Source organism: Apteryx mantelli, chromosome 1 (genome assembly GCF_036417845.1).
Source record: "Apteryx mantelli isolate bAptMan1 chromosome 1, bAptMan1.hap1, whole genome shotgun sequence".
NCBI lineage: Eukaryota > Metazoa > Chordata > Aves > Apterygiformes > Apterygidae > Apteryx > Apteryx mantelli.
This window is the reverse complement of record NC_089978.1, coordinates 21294363-21319912: the sequence shown is the minus strand read 5'-3', so window position 1 is coordinate 21319912 and position 25550 is coordinate 21294363. Positions and strand designations below refer to the sequence as shown.

Sequence of the window (25550 nt, the reverse complement as noted above, 5' to 3'; positions counted from 1 at the left end):
ACATACTATATGTATTATATATGTGCATATGCTTTAGTGTATGCCCAGCCTACCAAAACCCCCCCAAACATTTATGACTTAAACTTTTTGTAATATGTAAACTCTTTCAAATACTTCCTGTGCTACTGTTTGAGACATAATTATGCTGCTGGTAAAGGTTGATAAATACAGTGGAAACACTGCATTTTTCCTTTATGTAATTGGCTCATGTTCTATGTAGAACAGTTTTTGTTCCATATTCATGCTTATAATGAAAGACTACTGCAAGGAAAAAAGTTTATTTGACTTGGAAGAGAAGGACACTAAATCTTGGAAATGTGTGCATGTATATTCTGTGGTTTCTTTCTAGAAGTGGATGCTGGCTAAGTATCATCGTATTTACTTAGACACAAAACTGTATCTCCTCTAGGACATAGGAACTGGTAACTGTTTTTAATTTAAAAAAAAACCCAAACAGTTGCCTGCCTAAAGGCTACAGGTTAAGTTTGGAAAAAAATCATAAACATAGTAGATCCCAGGGAGTAGCCTGTGCTAAAATATAAAGACAAGATTATTTTTTCAAACCAATTACATCATCATATTCCACTGTAATAAACAGTATATATGTCAATTAGAAGTTCTTTCTGTCTGCCAATCCTTCCCTTCTTCTCTAAGCTGACTACAAAAGTCTTCTAGGACAAGTTGAAGTTAACTTTGTGAAGTGGTGGTTGTATCTAGAGATATGAGCGCGTGAAAACTGGTATTGCTACCTTTATTAAATATATTCTATTGAAGCAATACTAGTATCAAAACATGAAATACTTGGCTGGAGAAGTAACTTCAGCCATCTCTTCTGTGTGTATTGGCTGTTGGTGAGGGCGAACTTGTTTAAAAACCTATGTGAAAATATTCCATGCAATCTGGGTATCTAAAGTTAGGATTCTTGGGTCATAGATCTATATTTCACTCTGGATTCTTGTCTCTTCTACCCAGAAAAGTGTGCTAGACACTCTTAAATCACAGTGGAGTTGATGCAAGGAGTCAACACTGCTAAAAAGTGATGGACTTCTACTAAGGATCTAGACTTGTAAATCCTGTCTCTGAGAACATCTTATGAAACTCGAAAATGTCTGTGTACATGGTTGACTTGCATCATCTGCCTCTCCCTTAAGCCCTCTTGAAGGAAATTACCTATAATGTCTTGTCTCTAGAAGCTGTTGCTTTCTGAAGTAGGGTCAAAATATCCTGTATCAATCTTGCAGTCTCTGAGTGTTTTGCACACCTAGAGAGACAGGCTTGGCTTACATTCAGATTACAATCATGGATTACAATCAGAAGAAATACTGCAAAAACCATTTTTTATTAATGGGACTCGAACGGTCTTTGTAGGATACCCCCAAAATCTTATGTTACAACTTGTCCTTGGCAATGGTACCTGCTTTGTTGGAGTCCTAAGCCTTATGGACTTCTGCTGCTGGTTACTCTGCATGGGGGGCTGTGTAGTGGGATCATGGTAGAGGTGCATTGGTGAAAAAAATTTACCCATCTTTGGAACTGTGATGGAAGTAACTGCTTTAAGTGTCTCGCAGGATGTTTCAATGTTTGAAATCTATCAAGAATTATAAAATAATCCCCAGAAGTATACGGAAAAGGAAGCTTTGTAGCATCCGTTTCAAGAACTGTTTGAGGGTGCTTGGAGAGTACTTTCTGATTACTGTATCTCTTTGAACTCTTAAAATATCTGACAGGCTAGCTCAAAGTATGCATTTTGACTAAATGTGCATCATACATAATATGCTTTATCTATATCAGGATGGACTCTGTAAGACATCTTATAATGACTATCCGTATGAAGTTCTGGTTTAGTAATAACTATCCTAAACATTCTTGCATTCTGTAAGATAGCTGAAAATATGAATGTTTGTAGGAAAGTGCTGAAAGCTCTATCAGATTTTTAGAACCCATTTTTAATAAATGTATTGTTTCAAATAGGAACCAGGTAGCTCATCTTTTTGAGAGATTTCTTAAATACCTCATACTTGTCCAACATTTAAGCTTGACCAAGCTGAAAGAGTGGGATTATCCTTTTTTCCTTAGATTAACACATTGTACAAAGCACTCGCTTTCTTCAGTTTTACAGAAGATAGGGTATGAGAAATAAGAGGTGGATTGCTGATTGCTTTACTCCCCTGTTCTCTCCGGTCCTTGTAATGTGCCCCTTCACCCCCAGATACTGAGGCTGTAGAACAAAATATATATGAAAAAATAGATGGAGTGTTTGAGGCTCGCTCTGTGGAAGGATCTAAGACTAATCCTAGAATAGCAGTTTTCTCCAATCATCCTTCTCACTGGGGAAGAAATGAGTTCCCAAGCTCTTCCAAGAAAGTGAAGGACATGGGGCAGGGCCCCCACTGTGTTAGAGGTAATAACTCCAAGTTTGCATTTCAGAAGAGGCTAAATGCCTTTGCTGTCTCCTGAGATTTGAAGGAGTGTGTGCCTGTGTGTCAAGAGGTGCTTTGGGGCTTGTCTGCTCAAACAGTGGATGGTCATGTACTCATTCTGTCCATGCTCTGAGCTGTTGCTAGGTCTGGAAGCTGTACAGCCAAGGCCCTGCAGGCATGGTATGTACTCTCATCTCTTTCAATCCTTTCTCCCTGCTATAATAATAATGGGATATTTGAAAGTCCTTTTTATCTCTTAACTTTTTTTAAAACTTTCTGTTCCAGATCTTTTGGGATAGGATGCCAAATAAAAAATTGGGAGACATAAGTACTCTGTTCCGACATGCTCTGTGATTGCGAAGGGCTTCCATCTGTGACACTACCATCTTTCTTGATCTAGAGAGCCGATCTGGGATTCTGCCTTTGAGTGTTTGCAAATCAGTTAAGTCTTAGTATTTATGGAGTCCAGAAGACCTGTTGCTTCAACCATGGATCGCTTCAGATATTATACACTTTCTTCCTCTAGTTCTGCAGCTAATGATACTCTGACTGTAAACTTCCTTGTCCTCCTATGAAATGTGGTTTGGGGCAGTGACTTTTCAGCTTCCAAAAACCAAGAGTCACTTGGTCTCTGTATGAATCTTTCAAATAAGTCTCATCTGAACCTGGAAGATGTGGTTAGATTTATTAGTGTTTTAATTGAGAGATTAGCTTCAAAAGTGTGCTCCCAATCTTCCACAATTACTATGCTTTAACTTGCATCTTAGAGCAGTCTGTATGGGACTGGGTTCCTTTCAGATGAAATTATAAACCAAAAAATGTACTTCAGGAGCTCATCTGGTGTGCTCCAGACAGTAATGGTTGTTCTGTCCAATGGGACAGTCTAGAGCTGAGTGAAAGCCCCACTCAAAATAGGTATTTTGCAGACATCCAGTCCTTAATATGAACTGCTTGCGTCTAAAGGTCTATTTTTAATGCATTACATTGATTGCTAGAGTAGACATAGCCTTAATTTATTTAAGCTGATTTTGGGGGTGGAAGGGGATAATCCAAACCTTCCTCATGATGGCTTTGGTGCAAGTTAAACCATAAACAAAACTCTACCAGTTTATTAAACTGGAATACCGTAGTTAAAGTATTAACTTCTCTATACAATGTTTATCCTCTGTACTGTCAAATCTAAGACACGTTCTGGTATACAGAGAAGGGGATTCGAGCCATGGTAGACAGTGAACAGGAGCTAGTATAATGCTGTAACCTATAGCAGAAATGTCATTATTCCCCACCACCACTTAAAAAAAATATATCAGCGAGTTCTGTTCTTCCAGAATGGACTTATGCAGAACTTTGCCTTCTGAAAACTGATTGATTCTGATCAGATTGTGTGGGACTGAATCTAAACTCTCGGACATGGGACTTGGGTCTGTTCAGTGGGATTTGCTTGTATGTCAGCTTCATCTGACTACAGGTTGCTCTTCTGGATGTTTCAAAGACAGTAGATTGCCACTCAGTCAAGAGACATTTAAAACTAAACTATAAAGAATTACGGCCGAGCAGTCTTGAGATCAGAATATCATACTTTCTCTCTTCATTAAGTATTAATTTAACCATAAATTTTATTGGACTTGATTTATAGTAGGGTGCGGTATTGGAATAAGCAATTTTAACTTTGCCATGGTATAGGAGCGCAATTGCTATGAAAAATAAGCAAGACTCATGGGCTAGAAAAAAGTAACATTTCTTCTTTCAATCCCTGGCCAGATAGAAGTACTTTAAGAATTTTGTGAACATTGTAGACTGTGTCTGGAACTTGTAATGAAGTGTCATATGTATGGCAGTTCATATGACCAAGGAAGTAAAATGTATCTGTGCCCATGACTTAGTTATATCCTAAGTTCTGAAATAATTTTCCCCCTGTAATTGAAGCTCATCTTTCTCGTTCCAGTAAGAGACTGGTCTCTAGAATATACTTGAACATATGTTACTTCTTGCTGTCTGGTGCCCTCTTATGCTTTGTAGGTATAAAAATGGCAACAGCTTGCTAGATAGAAAGATTCTGTCTTTCCAAGGGTTGTGCCTGGCCATTCTGTAGCTGAAAATGCCTCCAAAGGTTTTGCAATTACAAAGGCCGTGTCTTGAGAGTCCTTGTGGTGTTCCCGTTGGCCTGGTATGCAGAAGTAACGGGTTATCCAAAGAGGTGACGAAATCTCCGTGCTTGAAGGGTTTCAAGGCTTGGCTAGACAAAGCCACAGCTGACTTGATCTGGTGTTGGCAATAGTTCTGCTTTAAGTGCAAGTTGGATTAGATTCTTCCAAAGGCCTATTTCAGCCAGTGTTTCTGTGAATATGTGGGAGACCCAGGTTCTAGGCTGCCCTGTGTGGTATGAAGCAGGGATGTGAATTGTGGTGCTCTATTTTCAATAGGTCTCCCTTGGTTTTGGTGAGAATTTCCATATTGGACATAAAACCCCAAATGAACAAAAAAAAACCCACAATGAAAAACTAAAGAAAATGCTTCTTTTTTCTTTTTAGAAAGATTTCCCGGTGTCAACTTGTCAGTTCTGGTGCTAAGACTCCAGAAGTATTCTGACAAACTTAATGAATGAATTTATTTAGTTCACTGGATCTGGCAACAGCATTGGAATTGATCTACTAAGCTTAAGAAGTGACTTGTAATGAACTGCAGACCCAGCTCAGACTTAAATGCACAACTGCCAGCACTGTTACCATAAAAAGACATAATGGCTAGATCACATTTTCCTGTTACAAAATCTTTGCTCCCATTGCAGCATCTGGTTTGTGGAATGCCAGTGCTGACATCCTGAGTGTGCCATGGCTGGCATGTGTGCGTGCAACAACTTCAGGAGATTGCAGATCTTACATTGACTTGCCTGCGTTGCTGTGCTCTTTTGCTGTGCCCCAGCTCCTCTGAAGTCCTTTGCATTGTCCCTCTTCAAAATTGTGCCAAAGCAGATGGGCAGCCATCCCTCTTTAATACACTGCCGTTGCTATGGGCAAACTGCATTTGATAGCTCTAGATCTCACTGGTCAGAAACCCAGGTACTTTTCTCAGCTTATACTGCTGTTTTGAAAAGATACCTTGTAATGTATAACAAATTTTCCAGGTTGCTTGTTGTACATCTACCTTTTATCTGGGGGAAGAGGAAAGCTGGTTGCTAACACCTTTGAATGGCCACTTGCAACTTGATATATTAATTGGCCATTGTGTGTCTGGATGGTGAGCTGGTCCCAATGCCAGGGACTTACGGTTGCATACCATGACTGTTGTGCCTCAGGGTAGAAATTTGGGGCTGGTGATGTTTTTTCTGGCCCAGATACCCTCTCATTTGTCAGGGCTTAGTAGATAGCAAGCTGGTGCAATTACTGGTTTGTTATCCTAGCCTTTGAGCAATGGCAGTTGACTGAACTTGTGAAGAATGATGCTGGTGTTCTCTTGTCCTCTTCTCCTCCCTTCCCCCTGCCAGTTTGGACAGTGAGTTTGTGAGACTCTGGTCTTTAATCTCATAAGTGCTTGCTTGTTGCAACAGTATTGGTATGAATGCTCTATAGTAGCTATGAATAAAAGTGAAGTAAAAGGGTATGAACAAGATGAGTTAAGTGCTGCCATCACTTGCAAGACCCTTCTGTAAAGGCTTTTTGGAGTAGGAGTTGTAACTAAGAGATCCCAGCAGTTTGTGATCAGGAGTGTTAATATTCATTGGGTGCTTGAGGTACTTACTGGTTAAGTTCCCAGAGTAGCATTGACATGGGCAGTGAGGTATGACAGTAAAGTTTCAGAGCTAAACAAAGCATGAGCAGTAAAAGTGAGTAACGTTCTTATCGACATGAAGTGTTCATTTTCCAAAGACCTTAGGAGGCTACTGAGTCAAACCCTTCAAGTTGTGCGCATGACCAAATTTCAGACTGAAGCTGTGTGGTGTGTGTTTGGAGGTATCTGGGATGGCCTCAGGATCTGTGCTCATCCTCAGGGATGATCATCTTGAAGTCTGCATCTTTGAATAAAAAAGTCATCCAGCAGAGGTCAGTAGTGCACTGCTGTATATATTAGCCAGTATATTATGTGCTTTAATGTATGGTAAGTGTCAGGGGAAGCTCCCTTCCTTTGCCTACACTTTTGTGGTAATCCAGTGCTCTAAAGGGAATATAAAGAGGATTTAGTATTTGTAAGACTTGAAATTTGTTTGTGGAACAAAACAGCTAAAGAGACAATAAAACTGTTTTAGTGGAGAAGACCAAAAAGTTTTCCCTGGGAGGGAAGGCCAAAACTGAAGTAATGCACTAATCATGTTTCCTGTTGCATGGCTTTAAATAGCTATAGTAACTTAAATAAACGGTTAGCATGATGGTCAGTGATGTTAACTGGAGGATTTTTGTTTAGAAGAAAAAATTCAGTCCAACCTTAAATTTCAAAAGATGAAGACAGTGGCTTTGCAAGTTAACTGAAGATGGCTCATATATATGTATAATGGCTCATGAGAGAAGTAGAAATGTCAAGATAATCATCATTGGCAGAGAAAGAAGGGAATAGAACAGGAGACAGATGCTGAAAATTTCTAAAGGAGCTTGTGAAAGAAAAGTAAAAGTCACATCTTAGTCTGTCAAGATCCAGATGCTGGATTTAGGCAAGTGCATCTGGGAAATGGACTTCTGAGGAACTGATAGCCAAGACCTTTTGGATTCTTGGTTCCCTACCATCTCACCTCACAAGGTGTGAAGGAGCTGGAAGTTTGGATACTCTAGCTTCTGTTTCTTTTACAGATAAAGCGCTAGCAGACTTTAATAAGCTGGAAGCCTTAAGAAGTCTTAGATGGAGCTTCTGCCTAGCAAGTTGTAGTGTACCCTTGCAACTTGGAAAATGGACCTGAAGCTTCCTGTTTCTTATCACTTGCCATGCAGATTGCTCAAGAAGCAGAAATCTGGGCTTTTTAGCCATCCGTTGGTGTGTTGTCAAGGAACCAAATGAGGAACTCATCCAGAAATGTGATAGATTTCCAGCTGTGGTTTCTGTGACACTGCCTGGAGGGGGATGTGTTTGGACACACATTTTTCCCCGAAGTGTTCTTAAACAAAAAGTTACTAGAAAGCAATTTCTGACTAGTTTAGCTTTGGTTGGGAAAGGTCTAGTTTTTTAATCATAAATGCATAATCGGAAAACGGGCAGAAAGCTATTAACAGAAGTCTTTGCATGAGTTTTGGTGTGCATAGACTGGTAGATTTTTAGGCCGAAATTAGCATTTCTAAGGGGCTCCGGGGAAACAAGTGTGACAGAACTGAGCAGTGTCTGAGATGTGTGTGGCTTCTGGCCTCATTTTCCAGCTAAGAGTGACCTGAGCCTTTTCAAAGCTCTTGTCCAATGTGAACAGAATGCAATGTCTGGCTATTTACCCAGATGTGCTCTGCCCAAAACTGAGTAAAAAGTCATGGTCAATGATCAGCTGTGACTAACATAAAACAAAAGTGTTAGAACTTGCTGTATGGAAATGATTAGCTGGAGTTAATTACAAAAGCAGTACCTTGAAGAGGAAAAAGTTAATGCTTGTAGGAGTTAGCCCTTAAAAATAAGTGCATGTATGCTGGGTTGGAATACACAGTGTTGCCTTTTCTTCTTTCAGATAGAACCTCAGCTGACATCTTACCTACTCCCAAGGTATTGGAAGTATTTTGATTTAAGGTACAAAGTCCACTGTGATCTGAAGGTATTTCTCTCTTCTGGCTATTGTGCTAAACCAGGAGCAGCACTATTCTGTGCCTTTTTGGCTATTGCTAAGTAGCTACTGAGACCTCCTTACGTTGATGTTAGTGGGGTTGCTCTAGGATAAGATACTTTTGCTTCAGACTGGTGTCAGAAAAATATACTAGGAACCTGGCTTGTTTGCTGGGAAACAAATGTTCCCTTTCCACTACTTTGAGTGGAAAGGAGAACGTCAAAACAACTTGTAAACCAGCAGATGTCTATGACCTCTTAATAAAGCCTTGATAAAACTGGTAGAGCCTGTATCTGTATGTGCTTTCTTGGACACAACACAACTACACTGGATTTGGATGCTGAAATAAAATCTTAATTCTCTGGAAGTTAATGGTTGATTTAGTTGAGCCATGAGCTCTAGCTAAAGATCTGAGGGCCCAGTGTGTCTCTGCTGAGGTTTGACTTGCTTCTGTTTAATTCAGTAGGAACTGGATCGTCTAAATTCCATCCTTCTCTTCTGTAAACTTTATCTTTGGTAACTTCAGAAGACTGCAATCTAAATGTCTTGGACTGAGTTAATCACTCTATAGGGACTGGGGAGAAATAGGTACCTCTATTATAAGATGAGATGGATTGCATACTTGGATGCCTGAAAAAGATCAGACAAATGCATTTGAAGTGCATATACATGTTGACAGGCTAGGTCAAATGAATCCCATTCATTTTGTTCAGGAAATCTGGAGGAGAAAGCTTGATATTTTTATTGGACCTATGGATTCAATACTTCACAGAATCACAGAATGGTTGAAGTTGGAAAGGACCTTTAGAGATCATGTAGTCCAACCCCCCTGCTCAAGCAAGGTCACCTAGAGCAGGTTGCCCAGGACTGTGTCCAGATGACTTTTCTTCCTTGACAGAAAAGAGCTCTGAATAAGAGGATGGTTTGACAAAGTGCAAGTGCATTATCACACACTGCTCAGCAGGTAGCGTGAAAAGAGCAAAGAAAAAGTTAGAGGCAGAGTGATTTAAAGCAGTGTGTTTGTGTGTGTGTGTTTTTTAAGCACTCTGTACATCTCTCTCCCTTTCAATTAACTTAATGTTGCTTGAAAAGTATAGATGACTTTTTTTTCTTTTTAAGAAAAGAGTTTTCATAAAGCAACTGAGAGCTGGGAGCCAGTCTAAGATACCTACTTGTTTAGGATTGCTGATGTAAAGGTGCCTGCAGCTGTCTCATTGGCAGGTGGCTGAGGGAAAGCTGCCCTAGAGTGCACATGCTGGAGTGGGACTGAAGAAGAGGTCTGGGGCTGATGTTATTGCAGTCCTGTGGCTGGCTGCCTGTCCTGCTTCATGAGGGTGAAGGACTGTGTGTATCTCTGGCAGCTGCAGAAGTCCATGACAAACACACAGGGACCCATCTCTTCAGAGGACTCTACATGCAAAAACAAATACTATTACTGTCTGGATACATGTGGGGGTCTGGGCAGGCATATTAAGGACTGACGTATGTCTGGGTGTGGAGTTTAGCTGGGCCTGTGTAAGTAAGTTCTGCCCATGTAACATGCACTGTCCCATAAAGTCCCTAATGAAGACAAACATGTCTGCCCAAGTACCACAATCACTTAGGAAAGACATGATGGATCACTGGTTGTTTCTATATTCAATTAATGTGTTACATTACACAAATCATATAACTTGGTCCACACTGCAGAGCTTCTCTGTTTGCTCCAGTTCTTCCACCCTCCAGGTTGGTGGCAAGTGCAGTTCCTTTGGGATGTTTTCTTACATAGTAAAAGAAGCCAAAGTTTCAAAGCTAGGTTGGTAGGGAGAACAAAGGATCCCACCTGTCCCTGCTAATCATTAGCAGGGACTTTTCCCTTCAGAAAGAGAATTTTTTGCTGAATAATAAATGGAGGCTCAGAGGAGTTGTCTTGAGTTAACTGTGACAGATTTAACCATAATAATGGCTGTATCAAATAACTTCAGGCTGATCACAATCAGATAGTTTAATCCCACCTAACTTCTGTGGAATTGCACCTCCAAATTATTTGAACGGTTTTGAAAATGTCTTGCTTGCTCCTGTGTTGTGGTGTTTTGTTGGTTTTTTTTGGTGGGGGGGGGCGCAATTTCAAGATATAGCGAATTCTTCCTTTGGGGGGTGGCATGTGCAGCCACAGCAGTGATGCATATTTGATTTGTTCAGTTTAAGCTGTGGGATGCTCAATTCAGTAACTACTCGGATTTTCTGACGTTTGCTCTGCAGTTATTACCTATATTAGGGGGATGTTTGTTTAGGAATGGCTCCTGGCTGTATTTTCTTTTTTTAATACAGTTAAATAGTGTTCTTACAGAAAGGCTTCACAACAAAAGACCTGTTTGTAAAACTAGAGGAACAATGTCAGTAAAGGCCTCTCTCTTCTCGTTAGATATGAGAAGAAAAACCTCTTACTGATCCTGCACCAGTGAAAACAGGCTTGTGGTGGTGACAAGCTTGGGACTAGGACTAGATTCTAGAGCTTGAAGACAAGAAAAATCTTGTAAGAGAGTGCTGGTGGTAGAGTGGGCAGAGAGAAATGACTGAAATTAACCTTTATATTTTTGAGTATAAATATAAGCAGTAGCATGACAAATAACATAGTACTACTGGGTTGTTAAGAAGCTTTTAAAAGTGACTTTAAAATGATAAATACTTAAACGTATGTGGTGTTTTTGTCAGCAAACAAATGAAGGAGCTGGAGGAGTCGGGATTCCTGAAAGGAGCCTTGAGTGCAGAGAAGCAGCTGGCTCTCATTAGTGGCTGTACAGACCTGAAGGCAGCAGTAGAGGGTGCTGCTTTCATTCAGGTAAGCAAAGATTTGGCAACTCCTAGCAAACCAGAAAAATTATTAAATTGTTCTGTGTAGTAGGTACATACTGGAGAGTTCAACCTCCTGACTCCTTGAGGATGATCGTACTGGCTACTGATGGCTGACACTGGCTAAGCCTGGAGTGACTTGCTGATTTCCATGTGTGACGCAGACTGTGCCTGTTAGAGGGAGGAATGTAGAGGGAAGGTGGGCAGGAAACTCTCAGAGAAGAGCTCCTCTGTTAGGCAGCATCACACACACTAGTGCTGGGACTAAAAAGTATTTCTTCTTCTCCAGGTATCTATGTAAGGCAGGGAAAATGGCTATGCCCAGGGGTGACTTCTGTTCTGACTGTGCTGGAACTCAAGCTCTTTCCTGCTTGGGCCTCAGACACAACCAAGTTTAGTACTGTGGAGTGTGCACCCTGTCTCTGCCAGAAGTGCTCGTCATGGGTGTTATAAAGGGTGCTTTGTGAAGGAGGGGAAAAACTGCAGCCCAAAGCAGCTGTCTGCATTAGAGTATTAAGAACAGGGTTAGTGTATAGGGCTGGGTCTGTGCTGCTAAGTAAGACTGGTTTGGGGAACAAGCTGAATTACTGGACCTGATAGTCTGTGCTGCTTAGCTGTTGGTATGCTCATTGACATGGGCAGTTCAGGGAATAGTGGCAGAAAGGACCATTTACAGTAGACAGTGTGAATGAGTTTGTATCAGACTTGGCACCTTATACACTAAATGGTCCCCCAGTACTATTCCAGCTTTGTATCGTTAACTGTCTATACATGTATGTATGCTGCACTCCAAGACTTACAATTTGTCCTGTTTCAGGCTATAAATCTACCACTCTACTGAGCTGCAGCACATCCCTAATAATAATAATAGTAAGAGATAAAAGGGGACAAATTAAGGATACTGCATGCAGTCCAAAAGAGACTCAGTGTTAAGTATTATGTATTGTGGATGTCTCTTACTTGATTTCAGTACAACTGTCTGCATCTGTCTGCTCTTTGGTCTCAGAGCTAGAGATGGTTTGCAGCCCTATGCTGTTCAGCAGTATGGTACAGCCTGTGGTGCTTTCTCCTAGTACTCTCTCCCAGCCTTTCAGTCTCCAGCCATTGCAGCAGAAGGATTTCCCAAGACAGATATTGCTTTTGTCCATTCAGAAGAATGTCTGAACATGAAGAAAAGCTGCTTTACTGTGAAGATGACTGAGCACTGGAACAGGTTGCGCAGAGAGGTTGTGGAGTCTCCATCCTTGGAGATATTCAAAAGCCATCTGGACGCAATCCTGTGCAACGTTGTCTAGGTGACCCTGCTTGAGCAGGGGGGTTGGACTAGATGATCTCCAGAGGTCTCTTCCAACCTCAACCATTCTGTGATTCTGTGAACTTCTAGCATCCAAGCAGCCTATCAGCAGCAGGATTTTTTTTAAATCCTGTGTGCTGCTAGCTTGGCTTGATGTCCTCTAACTTTTCTGCTGGAAGACAGAATTCAGAGAGTAAACAGTTTTATTCTCAAGTCAGGATTTTTAGACCCCTATCATATCCACTCAGTCTCTTTTTGAATTTGAGGAGTTCTAGTTTTGCATAAAACAACTTCTCTGTCTTCAGAAAGCTTTGGAGAACTGCAGCAGGAATTGTTGCTTTCAGAGTTCCAGACCTTTCCCTTTTCCCAAGTTGGCTTGGTGCATGGGGGGAGAATGGGAGACAGCAGAGCCTCGCATGGTAGTCAAGATGTGAAGGCACTATAGATTTTTATAGTGGCAAACTATGAGAGCTGGCCATTTCATTTTACTGTTTTCACTTAAGTTTATCACTTACTTCTACTGAGTTTAATTTATTGCCTAGTCAGTCTTGTGAAGTCCTTCTGCAGATGTTTGAGGTAGTAATGACAAACACTAACTTAATATTATGAGCTAACTGTCTACTCACTGCCCACCTGTCTTTTAGTTCATTATGAATGAGTATAACAAAGAGCACTGATCTCTGAAACTGCACTGGTCATCATCTTCCACTGAGTAAGAACTGACCATTATTCTTACCTCTGTTTACTATCCCTTTACCAATTACTATCCATGAAAGGACCTCTTATCTCTCACACGGCCGGTTAACTTCCTTGAAAGCCTTTAGTGAAGGACTTTGTTGTAAGACTTCTGGAAATTCACATGGACTGCGTCAGCTAGATCACTCCTATTCCCATGCTTGTTGCCTCCTTTAAAGAATTCCACTACGTTTGTGAGTCAGAACTTCCCTTTGAAAAAGCTGTTTTGATTCTTCTCCATTTATTTAATACTCATTCAGTGCTACCCTTTTCTCCTGACTTGCTTGATAGAGACATCAGGCTTACAGGCTCATAGTCAAGATTTCCGTGAAGCTCCCCTTAAAGTTGCATCACGTTTGCCACTCATCACCTCTCTGGTAGCAATGTGTACATTTGGTTTGGTTTCAAGTGAGCAGCTGTATATCACTGTCAGTGTGTTGGGTATTTCAGCCAATTTAATTTAGAACCTTGAGGTGAAAACGGGTCTCAGGGCCTTGTTATTGGTTCTTTCTGTCCCTGCACCCCTGCTCTGTTCTATGACTCCTTCAGCTTCTTCCAATTTGAGGCAGACCCTGGGAGCCTCAAAAGCAAGGGCTTCAATCAATACGTTTCTCCTTTCTAGTCCTTGCAGAAAACTCAACAGTCACAAAGAAATCACTATTTGTTTTGTGTGTTTTCCAGATATTCCTTGTGTACTTTAATCATTTCTTGGCCCAGTGCATACCCTGGGTTCCTCATCTCCATGCATTTTGAAAGAAGAAGGGATTTTTTAAATTTATTTACTTATTGACTATTCCTCCTGTAGGCAGTCATGGATGTTTTCTACCTTGTTTTATTGTATTCTGGCAAAATAACAATCTTTCACTGCCATCTTCATCTGGGTACCTCTTCAGCTTTGTGAAGGCTGCCTTCTTGGGTTTAGTAGCCACTTTGTTCTGCTTGGTTCCTTCTGCTCTTTCAAGCACTTCTTACTGCTTGGTAGGTGCTTGCTTTGTGTTGCTTTGTCCTTTACTACCACTTGTGTATCTCCTCATTAGTGTCCCCACTTTTATTTGACTACTTTTTTTTGAAACTTAGCATAGCTGTAATGAAGTTCTTGGCTCTTGTTGATCCTACAGAGATGCTAAGTCTTAATATTTTATGGTTGCTGTTAGTGTGGCTCTTCAACTATAAGATTTCTAAACCAGGTCCTGCATGCTACTTCAGACTAAATTGGGAGCTGCATTTCCCCCCCCGCCCCATGGTCTCTTTTAACTAGCTGATCTATGAAACAGGCATTGGGCAAATGTCACAATCAGTAATTAATGTTGGAAGGGGCCTCTGGATGTCATCTGTTTCAACCCACTGCTCAAAGTAGGACCAGCTTAGATCAGCTTACTTAGGACATGTCCAATTGAGTTTTAAATACCTGTAGGATAAAGACTTCTAGCCTCTTTGGTTAACTTGTTACAATGTTTGATTAACTTCATTGCAAAACTCTCCTAATATCGAATTGGAATTTCCCTTCCTGCAACTGGTGACTCTTGCTTCCCATCCTACCACTGTGAACCTCTGAGAAGAATCTGGCTTCTCTGTGAGCTCCCTTTAGATAGCTGAAGACAGCAGTGTTGCATTGATAGTGTCTGAAATACCCCAGTAGCAACAGTCTGCCTGGGGTAACTCAAGTTTCCCATTACTATTTTATGTTCCCGTAGCCCTTCTGATGTCTCTTAACGTGTTGTTGCTAATTGAATTATATATTTAAAAAAAAATAAGTTAAATGTAGTAGACACAGTGTACCAATGGGTAACAAGCCTTTAGCATGACACCTTCTCAGCAGTGCTCACTAGCTCATCAGTTTCAAAGCACAGTATCAAATTTTGCCTCCAGACAAAGTGTTACCATATATACAATGTAAATGGACAAATTTGTTTGAGCTAGTCTTTACTATTTGTACTTAAGGAGAAAAAGTAGATATAAAAGACTATGAGCCTAGAATAAGGATTTTTATTTCAGCAATGAATTGGCTACCTTATGGCTGAATGAACAATATTAAATTTCGGTAAAGTGACCAAGTGTAGCTCTGAAACTAGAAGGACAAAATGGTCTAGTTGTAACTTATGAGTGCAAGTGTATTGGTTTGATTATTATTTTAAGTAAAACATAATTTGCATTAATGGTAGTTGAATATAGAAGACTCAATTTTCTTGCTTAATGATGTAACCTACTGATTAACTTGTCAGAGGACTTCCATGAGACCTGCATTTCTTTGCACTAGATTTCAGTTGGTTAAATCTTAACTTCTTTTCAAATTTGGCCTCGGTAGAGCAGGTCCAATTCAGGCTCTGAAAACTTCCTTCATATTTGCACTGCTTGAATCAAATCTCCAGACCCTTGTCTTCTATACTGTTTTCATGGGACATTACTACTTTGTCCATTTGTTTTAAGTTAAAATGTGTATCTTAAGTAGCATTAATGCGGATATCAAAGTGAAAAAGATACATGAAGTAATTGGAAAGACTGAGTAAGAAAAAAATTTAGAACGGTAATGTCATGAACCTTTAAAAACAAGGTATTGACATATTAGTTTGTATCTTCCATCACCTGAGCTTTCTTATGAAATAACTCATCTGGATGATTTGGTGTGCTTCGCACCAACTGCAGAAGGAAATCAATCTGTTTTTTGCTCTACAACTGAGTCTACACCCAGAAAACAAAATGACGAAAGTAGTGCTGTTTCACTTCTTGGGACTTTCCTACGCCACTTAAATCAGTGCATAACCTGTGGCATTTAGGTGAATGTGCACTGTAAGCTTTTTCCATCAGTAAAAGCTTTAATTTTAAAATATCTTTTTTTATTAGTGTAAAACTCCATGGAGACAAATGAATTGGGACTTCTGTACTATAATGTCCCTGTCATAGGATTATTAGAGCTGAGATAAATATTTCTTACTACTGTGCACCTAATTTTCCTATGTAAATATATGATTACTTTTGGTTTTGCCGTTGTCGTCGTTTTGTTGTCTCAGATACTAAACTTACTGGTATTCCTTTTGCTATTAAAAACAGATTTGGGTGGAAGTGTCTCCAGTTACAAAATAATATAAGCTGAATAGAAATTAGAGCAGCATTTGCATGACCTCTTACCACATTGCTGTTAAAGTAGAAGCATCTCTTTTAAATGCTTTGTTTCATTATTCTGTCAGTAAATTGTTCCAAAGCTTGCTGGCCCTCAGAGGAGGATAATATGGCTAACTGTTGGTAAGATCTAACTTCTGACACTTGAGCTACTGTGTATTCTGGCAACAAGTGGGAGAGAGTGACCTGGCTTTACAGCGAGTGCTTACAGTGAGTTGTGAGGCTTAGCAGGGCTCGGTGAAGCCACATATCAGAGGTGCTCTCTGTGAACCCATCAGTCATGCTCTGGCACAGGGGAAAGCAGACTGGCAAGGAGCTAAAATTAAGCTTGTAATTTAGATTGCTCTAGTAGAGAGAACATATAATCCTCATCGTCTGAGGGTTTTCTTGTTTCTTTTTTTTTCTCTTTTTTTTCCTTCACCTTTTAAAGGAACTCTGCCTAAAAGCCTCAGAACAATGTGGGGTGTGTATGTGGCGGAGTGTGGTTTTTTTTTTTTTTTTTTTTTTTTTCTTTCCCCCTTTAGAAAGAGGTGGACATCCCCCCCACTTTCACCTGCAAACTCTTTTAAACTGGTAATAATGCTAATAGGTCTTCAGCCTGGTCTATTTTGGGTCTTGCTAGCCATTTAATCTCTGGTGGACATATTTAGAAAAACAATGTTACAGCTTAAAAAGAACTTTGAAAAAGATGGGAAGTGCCTCAAAATGGGATACAAGCATTGACTTGGGAGTCCTGACAGTATGTGTTTCATGGCTTCTGTCAGAGAAACTTATCTTTAAATCTGAGATTTTTCTGGTAACAGTTTCCAGACACTAGCTTTTGCTTTACTTTCCCTGATGGCTTTCAAGAACCATTTTTCTTCCACAGATGAGGGGGTGACTGTAGGTAGCTCCAGGCAAAGCTGAATTCAGCTGCCAAGAGCCAGTAAGATGGAAGATGATCTGGTCTGGGAAGCTGTATGGCTGTGTCAGTGAAGCACCTCTGTAACTGAAAAGCTGCTGAAGGGCAGAGTATGTGAATATTGCAGTGACACAGCTACTTCTGGACTAGTATCTGGTCAGCTCTTAGTATTGGGCCAGTAAACAGGGGTCTGTTTGCTTTCAGCTAGGTAAATATAACCTTAGGCCTGGTTTTATCCTATCTACCTTAAACACTTAATGGCACCACAAGTTGCATTTTAGCTTCTGAGACAGCTGATTCTAAATGGGTTAACTGCCTTGACCTCTTTGCAGAGGATTGGGGAAAATTTAAGGGTTGAAACAATCTAAGCTCAAAGACTCTTGCTGTAAAATATTTTAAAGTCATTTTAATAACTCTTGTGATCCCTTTGTACAGTGTAATGACCGTGTTTGAGTCGAACTGAGAGATGGTGTTCCAGGAAGCAGCTTGCCAGGGTCACCCCCGTGGTGTTGTGGTTGCTGTTGCCTCCTCCTGACAGGCGGAATTGCCTTTCTTCTTACTAACTCCTGTTCCAGCATCCAGCTGTGGCATAACTTCTTAGAGTGTCACCCACAAAACTTCCCGATCAGTTGTTTTTCCTGCATTGTCTAATTGTACCTTTTTTCCAGGTTCCAGTCTCTTGCTTTGCAGTTAGAGCTGGTTATATTCCTTTTTCCTAAATCTCATCTGACTGGCAGCTTAAAAAAAAAAAAGACACATGGTGCTTTTGGGGCAACCAAGTTCCCAAAGACAACTCATTTTCTAAATAGTGAGAATGTATGATTGTAGACAGGCCCTTCCTTTAAGTCAGACAGACAGCCTGTGCCACCTGAACTGAGCCAGGTCTATTTAAAAGTGTAGTCAAGTGCTAGCATAGAATTTGGTAGGAGGGCTGAGTTGATCAGTAGTGTTCAAGAAAAAAAAAAAATTGTGTACACCCCCATTTGACTTTTAGTATGAGTGGAGTTTTATCGTTCGCTCCTAACACTCTAAAATTCACTCCCATCTATCCTGGGTGTGTAACCACTGGTATCGTCTACCATTACAGACTTGCCTGTTCAACTTGTTTTTCTTCTGAAGGTTTTGTCAGACACATGAACCTCACGGAAAAAGACAAATCTCTTCGTATCATGATACTGACCCTAGATGAAGCTTCTTTTGTGTGTATTTAAAAAACAAAACAACAGCAACCCCCCCAGATCTGCAAGTTTTGACTCTGAATTGGGTAACATAGTTCTGAAAAGCAGTGCTTCTCCAGCTCCTGTTTTGTATTTCATACTAAGTAAAGGTTGAACAAACATTTGTAATGCAGTCATTTGTTCTGAACAGTGTACAGTGGCAGTAATTTGATATTTTATTGCTCCAGTTCCTTAACAGTGTATGTTTCTGAACTACAGGAAAGTACAAAATGCTTCCGTCTTAAATGCTGGATTTCCACTCACTGGAGTGGTATTTACTTGTACCATATCATGTGGGTAGAGACTCTTTGATTTCACTTAAGAGCTAGTGATTTAGCAAGCATCAGATTTCACACTGGTATGAACTAATACATTCAAGACACCTGAGTAGTTGTCAAATCTTTAGATTTGAAGGGAATTATAGCCCCCAGTTTTTAAGCAGATTAGCCTAAAAATACCGATGTTTTAACTGATGCTTTACAACTGCTACCTAACAAATTAAAACCACAAACTAAGTGTAGCAGTAGATCGGTGAGATTAAGTTCTATTAAAGCTTTTCTGAATATGAATTTAAGACTATTTTAAAAGCCAGTCACTTGTAGATTTGCTAGAAGACACTTTTTGAATTCCAGTTCAAAATATAATTATAACAACTTCAAGCCCTATGAATCAGAATTAAATTTGTATAGGGGTTCCCCTCACTGTAGTCCTCTGCTCCTTGACAGAACAGCATATGAGAGGATCCTGCCTTTATTAGAAGATTCACCTTTAGCTTTGTTGGCCTACCAACTATAGAGTTGTCCAAAATCGGGCTGGAAGAGACTTCAGAGGTTACTTAACCCAACCCCAGCCCCAAGGCAGGATTGGTCATACCTAGACAATTGTCTGTCAAAATGATTTAACCTGTTCTTAAAAACCTCATGTGATAGGGGCAGAGAAGGAATCCCATGTAAGTATTTTATTTCAGAGCATAACTTACTCTGAGGGAGTCTAACTGAAGTCCCAGGTTGTGACCATACCTTTCTGTTTTATTTACTGTTTTATAGTTATGTCAACCAGCAATAATCTGGGCCCCCTCATTAAAGAATCACCAGTCTGCCTTTTAATTAAAGGAAGTGCTGTTCTAATCCTGTTCTCTAACACCTGATTTACAGGATACCATGTCTTGTTCAGGTTGGGAATAAACACTTGATTGCCCATGTCGTTTTGGGCTAACTAGAGTTGTTTTCCATCTAAAAAGTCTTTTGTCTACAAACATTTTGTTAATGATCTGGTGTTTGAACATGTGCTGGGAATCCCATTTTGGAGGAAGGTGTGTACTGAGGGCTGTGGGAATGAATGGCTGTGGGATGGGGTGGGGGGAAGGTAAGCAACCTATTGAGCTTTGGTCACGCTGCCTTGCTTTATCCCATCTTGTTTGGGTTCCTGCATTTCCCCCAGGTGTTTCAGGGTCCATCTCGCTTGATCTCACCTCCCTGCTCTGGTGCACAGCCAGGTACTTCCCTTCCTTCCCCCCTTCTCTGTGATCCTAGCTCCTGGAGGGGGGGCAGGGCTCAAGTTCAAATCATGTTCTAACATCAAAATAATGTCACTTTCTAGAGTCTGTACTCTTTTATTTTTAAATCCTCATTTTAACTGATCAAAATGCTGGCACCACATTGCAAGATGTGTGGCCTGGGGACTCCTTTGGTAATAGCTGTATGCACATCTGATGTTTCTGCCTTGTGTCCCAAACCCGTGGTTTTGGTTTTCCTTGATGCTTGCAGTAATCCTTCTGCTCCATACTATCCCTGGCTTTTCTTATTATTCCCGATTTACCATTCTTAATATCTCAGACTGTTGTAGACACTCCTGGTACTTTCTTTCAACCACAGTTTTAAGGGCAAATGTTTTGGAAAGTCACTGTCAAAACTCTGATAGGGATGGAAAGAGCTGTTGGGAGGTAAATTTCAAAAATACAAGGACAGGGGGAGGAAACTTTTCTTTAAAGACTCCATGACCTTCTTTCCTTCTGCCCCCCCCCCCCTTCCTGCTCCATGCCAGGGAAAGGATTTGACTCTTGGCAGTGATTTAGTTCAACATATAATGGAGTGTGCCCTGTATCATGGGGTTTTATTTCATCTGTTGTGTTTCCTTAGACAAGTATACCTTTAAATGCTGGCTTTTACAGGTTGCTGCTGGGACTAGTTTCAGACAGTATTTTCATGGGTGATCTGGAAAAAGTGATAGCATGCTCCGTACTCAAGGTTGCAGGTGACACTAAGTTCTTTAAGGTGGCCAAATGCAATGGTAATCTGAGGAAATCCTGAAAAACCTTATGAAACTGAGCAGAGAAAAGGTAGTAGAAGAGTAGTAACACAGATAGATGTTTTTCCCTAGCTATGTTTCTTCACAATCTGAATTATGCCTACATGATTCTGAAGTCTCAATAGGGAGTTACAACTTAGGAAGAAAATCATGGAGTTGTCCTTAACAGTTCTCTGAAATCACTGATGCAATGTACATTTGCAGCCAAAAAAAAGGCCAGCGAAATGTTGGTCATCTTTGGGAAAGGTGTGAGAAACAAACAGGAAGGTATCATTATCCTGCTGTGTAAAGCCTTGGTGTGCCCACATCTTGCGGAGGCTCGAACTGCAGGCAGCACTCATCTCAACAGGGAAGTAGTGGGACCAGAGATGGGGACCAGAGAGGGTGACTAAAATAATCAAGGGATGAAGCGATGGCCTGAGAAGGAGAGACTGTAAAGGCTGGGGCTTTTTGGTTTGTAGAGGAGAAAGATCAGGGGAGATATGACAGGTTATAAAATCAGGAAGATGGTAGATAACTGAGTATGAGGCTTGTTTTCTGCATCCTGCAATACAGGAAGCAGGAAGCTCAGTAAATCTAGTAGATCACTTTAAAGCAAATAAAAGAAAGTACTACATTACCTTGTGGGCAGTGAACTTCTGGCATTGCCTGCCACAGGAAGTTGTGTTGGCAGGAAGTATCAGCAGGTTCATACAGGAATTTGTCAAATTGGGGGACAACATATTGCCAGAGGACATTTCTTATGTTCTTAGGGAAAACCTGAATAACTTTTGTCTCTGAGCCATTGCATTCATTTTACTTGGTTTGGGGAGAAGCCGTGTGTGTGTTAGAACAGGTGTGCCTTAGGTAAATGCAGAAAGAAGCTGTAACCTCTAAATTTAGAGTTTGTGTGGAAATTGTTGATAAAGAAGTAGGTCTTTAAAATTTTACATCTGCTTACATCACAGTTTACCGGTATATCCACATACTATTTATCTTTAACATATCTCAAAATAGGCATCTACAGCCACTTTGTCATCCTCCCCCCGCCCCAGAAGGGGGGGAGATGAGCACAATGGAAAAGTCTAGAATACTTGTAGGCAAGTATTTGCATTTGAAATGTGTAATTATTTCAAATTTTATGAAATTACCAAGCCTATTGAACACATGCAAAATGCACGTAGTTGAGAAAGTTATGATGGTAACAGTAAAGTTGGAAACAAAATTAGTACTCTGATGTAATAGTTTGTTCTGATATTACAAATATCATTTTTCTCTGCTTTTTCTACTAGCTGAACACCAAACTTTGCAGGCAAAATGTCACATTTTTAATTGCAGGTGGTATAACTCACTAGGTTCATGCATGTAACCCTTGTCTGCTGAATATATCACACACTGATGTGCAGTCTAGAATGCACAAGAGATGAACTCCTGTTTCCCTAATAGAACATGCAACTTTAGTCTTCCAGGAGAGAAATAGAGACTTAAACCCAGCAGGAAAAGCCCAAGCTAGCATGTCAATACAAAAGCCTAAGTAGAAATAATAATAATAATTAGCATTGAAATTCTAATTATTGTTGCGACCCTCTTATACACTATTTTACTTAAAATGTAACTTGATCTTGTTTAATATGAATTCTATAAAATGGTGATAAAGACAGAAACACAGCAGGTCATGCGTTCACGAATGGAATGAGCAGATACAATTTTGCTTTGATAACTTTATTAACCTCAGCTTTGTGTGTTATTTTGGGGGGGGGGAACAGAATCTGCTGTTAAATTGCAGAGTTTAATTTGCATATAGATTATTTTTCATATTTCCTTTTTAAAGTCAACTGCTTTTTACAAGAATCTTTTAATTACTATTATTTAGATGTGGTAAAACTGTATGGAATAATCACATTAGACTTCACAGTTGCTAGCTATTGTAATAGTCCTTTGAAATGTTTCATGTAACTGAATTTCCAAATCTTTTTTAGATATTTTTAATGTCTTATACAGCTAAACTGAATGCTGTTTAAAATCCACAGGTCCCTGCTTTATGTAGATTTATACTAATCAGGCTTTGTTTTAAAATTATGGCTTTCTAAAGTGATTTGATAGACTGAAAATAAAGCAGTTATGCCTGAAGTCTCTTCTGTGTTCTTTTTTTAGTAGATTATAGTTATAGAAGGTCATAGAAGTATTTATATAAATTGATTAGAAATCATGCTCCTCAGAAGAGAAGCTTTCTGGGATGCAGAAATCTTTCTGTTTTTTAATCCTTTGTGAAGATCTTCATATTCTTGTGACAAGCCAGACCTAATGTGGTTCCTGTCCCAGGAGTGGTGACAGTCTAGATCCAGCTTGTGGGATAGGTCTGTGCTCTGAAAGTTGCTGCTGCATTTGCATGTATGAGAGGTTTGCTGTCACTTGACTCTGGAAAGTGTTCTATAGAAGTGCCTCAAAATTGACAGCTAAACCACAGCACTGAAAAACCACTTAATATACTGTAAAGTATTTGTGTATAAATTCAAGAGTGCCAGGGTTTGTGGCATGTTTGGAGATCCTCACTTGACTGCGTGAGATGAAGAGCATACTTGTAGAAATTAAAGCAGTTATGATTTCTGAACAGTGTACCTGCTACTTGAAGTTCTATTGAATTTAGTGGGAACAGGGAATGCACAGAACTGTTAAAATTAATTTTCTACATCAGTGATATGGTTACAGCAAGGCTACAGGGCACTCTTGCTGTAACAGCTACAGTATGGCAGTGAAGTATACCTTGTGGGGGTTAAATGGTAAGCTCTGGGTGCAAGATAAATGCAGGAGGGGAGTACCTGCTGAGGATGTTCATTGCATGCTGTGAGCTAGAATGCATGGAGCTCTGCCAGGTATTAATGATGAGCCAGTTGAGAGCTTATGGATCAGGATTGGTGGGTGGACCAACATGGGTCGTAATGTCGGTATCTGCTACAGACTGCCTCATCAAGAATTTGTCCAGACAACTGGAAGACACCTCACATACACAGGCCCCTGGTGCTCTTGGGGTACTTTAAGCACCCTAATATTTGCTGGAGAGGCACCAAAGCAGCAGAGCATAAGCAAATTGGGAGGTTTTTGGAGTGTATTGATGATAACTTCCCGATGTAAGTGATAAGGAACCAATGAGGGGAGATGCTTTGCTGGACATGATGCTTGCAAACAAGGAAGAACTGGTTGGGGCTGTGAAAGTTACGGGGAGCCTTGACTGCAGCAACTGTGAGATGGTGGAGTTCAGGATCCTGTAAGTTGGGAGCGAGACATTAAGCTGAATCACAAACCTAGACTTCAGGAGAGCAGACTTTTGCTGGTTCGGGGATCTGCTTAGAAGAATCCTATGGGCTATGGCCCTGGAGAGGAGGGTCCAGGAGAGCTGGTCAGTTTTCCCCCCTCCCTGATCACCCCCAAAGCTCCAGATTAGTCTGTCCTAAGGGCAGGAGGTCAAGCAAAGGTGGTAGGAGGCCTGCATGAATGAACAAGGAGCTTCTGACAAAAATCAAACATAACAAGCAAATGGACAAGAGGTGGAAGCAGGGACAGGTGACCTGGAATACAGAGACACTGTCCAAGTACACAGGGATGGGGTTAGGAAAGCGAAAGCCCATCTGGAATTGAGTATGGTGAGAGATATATGAAAGGCAACAGGAAAGACTTCTGCAAGTAGAAGAGCAGCAAAAGGAAGACCTGGGATAACGTGGGCCTGATTCTGTATGGGTCAGGGGATCTGGTGATGAAGGACACAGAAGAAGCTAAGGCTACTTGATGCTTTCTTCATCTTGGTCCTTGCTGGGAAGACCAGCGTTCAGGAATCTCCAAACTATGTAATCAGGAGATAAGGCTGGAGCAAGGAGGACTCGCTCTTGGTAGAGGAAGATCAGGTTAGGGAACACATAAACAGACTAGACATGCACAGGTCTATGGGACCTGAACAGGATGCACCCACAAGGCAGCTGGCTGATGTCTTTGCAGAATCACTCTCAATTATCTTTGAAAGGTCATGGCAATCAGGAGAGGTTTCTGATAACTGGAAGAAAACAAATGTCACTTTTATCTTGAAGGAGGATCCAGGGAACTGCAGGCCGATCAGCCTCACCTTGATCCCTGGGGAGATGATGGAGCAAATAATCCTGGAAATCATTTCAAAACATGTAAGGGACAAGAAGGTATTTGGGAGTAGTCAGTATGAATTTAAGAAGGGGAAATCATGACTGACCAACCACATAGCCTTCTGTGATAAGGTGACTGGGTCAGTGGATGCTGTTTACCTTGATTCTAGTAAGGCTTTTGATACTGTCTCCTAGAGCACCCAGTAGACAAAGCAATGAAGTACAGGCTAGATTAGTGGACAGTGAGGTGATGAGATAGAGTGCACCCTCAGCAAGTTTGCAGACAGTACAAAACTGGGAGGAGTGGTTGATACACCAGAGGGTTGTGCTGCTATTCAGAGGGACCTTGACAGGCTGGAGAAATGGGCAAACAGGAACCTCATGAAGTTCAACAAAGGGAAATGCCAAGTCCTGCACTTGGGGAAGAATAACTCCATGTAACAGTATGTGCTGGGGGCTGGCAAGCTGGAAAGCAGCTTTGCAGAAAAGAACCTGGAGGTTCTGGTGGGCAACAAGTTGAACCAACCGTGTCCCCTTGTGTCAAAGAAAGCTGACAGCATTCTGGGCTGCATTAGGAGGGGTGTCACCAACAAGTCAAGAAAGGTGATTATTCACCTCTATTCTGCACTGGTGAGACCACATCTGTGGTCCAGTTCTGGGCTCCCGAGTGCAAGAGAGACGTGGATGTACTGGAGCGAATCCAGCTGAGGGCCACAAAGATGATTAAGGGATTGGGGCATCTGACATACAAGGAGAGGCTGAGAGTGCTTGTTTAGCCTAGAGAAGAGAAGGTTATGGGGGAGATCTTACCAGTGTGTATAGATACCTGATGGGGGGAGAGGGGAGGAAAGAAGACAGAGTCAGACTCTTCTCAGTGGTGCCAAGTGACAGGACAA

The 25550-nt window shown here is 40.8% G+C and overlaps 1 protein-coding gene across 2 annotated transcripts in view; it reads left to right on the top strand.

Moving 5' to 3' along the window:
* Positions 1–25550, top strand: part of CRYL1 (crystallin lambda 1) — a 65404-nt gene that overhangs the window by 5734 nt on the left and 34120 nt on the right. Inside the window, exons 1-2 of one of the 2 annotated variants that reach the window (XM_013962176.2) lie at positions 8085–8136; positions 10840–10966. In XM_013962176.2, coding sequence (XP_013817630.2) covers positions 10847–10966 — 120 coding nt within the window. In that variant the 5' untranslated portion in view covers positions 8085–8136; positions 10840–10846. Of the gene's footprint in view, positions 1–8084; positions 8137–10839; positions 10967–25550 lie in introns of those variants that run through there. The other variant, XM_067290128.1, reaches the window with a different exon arrangement.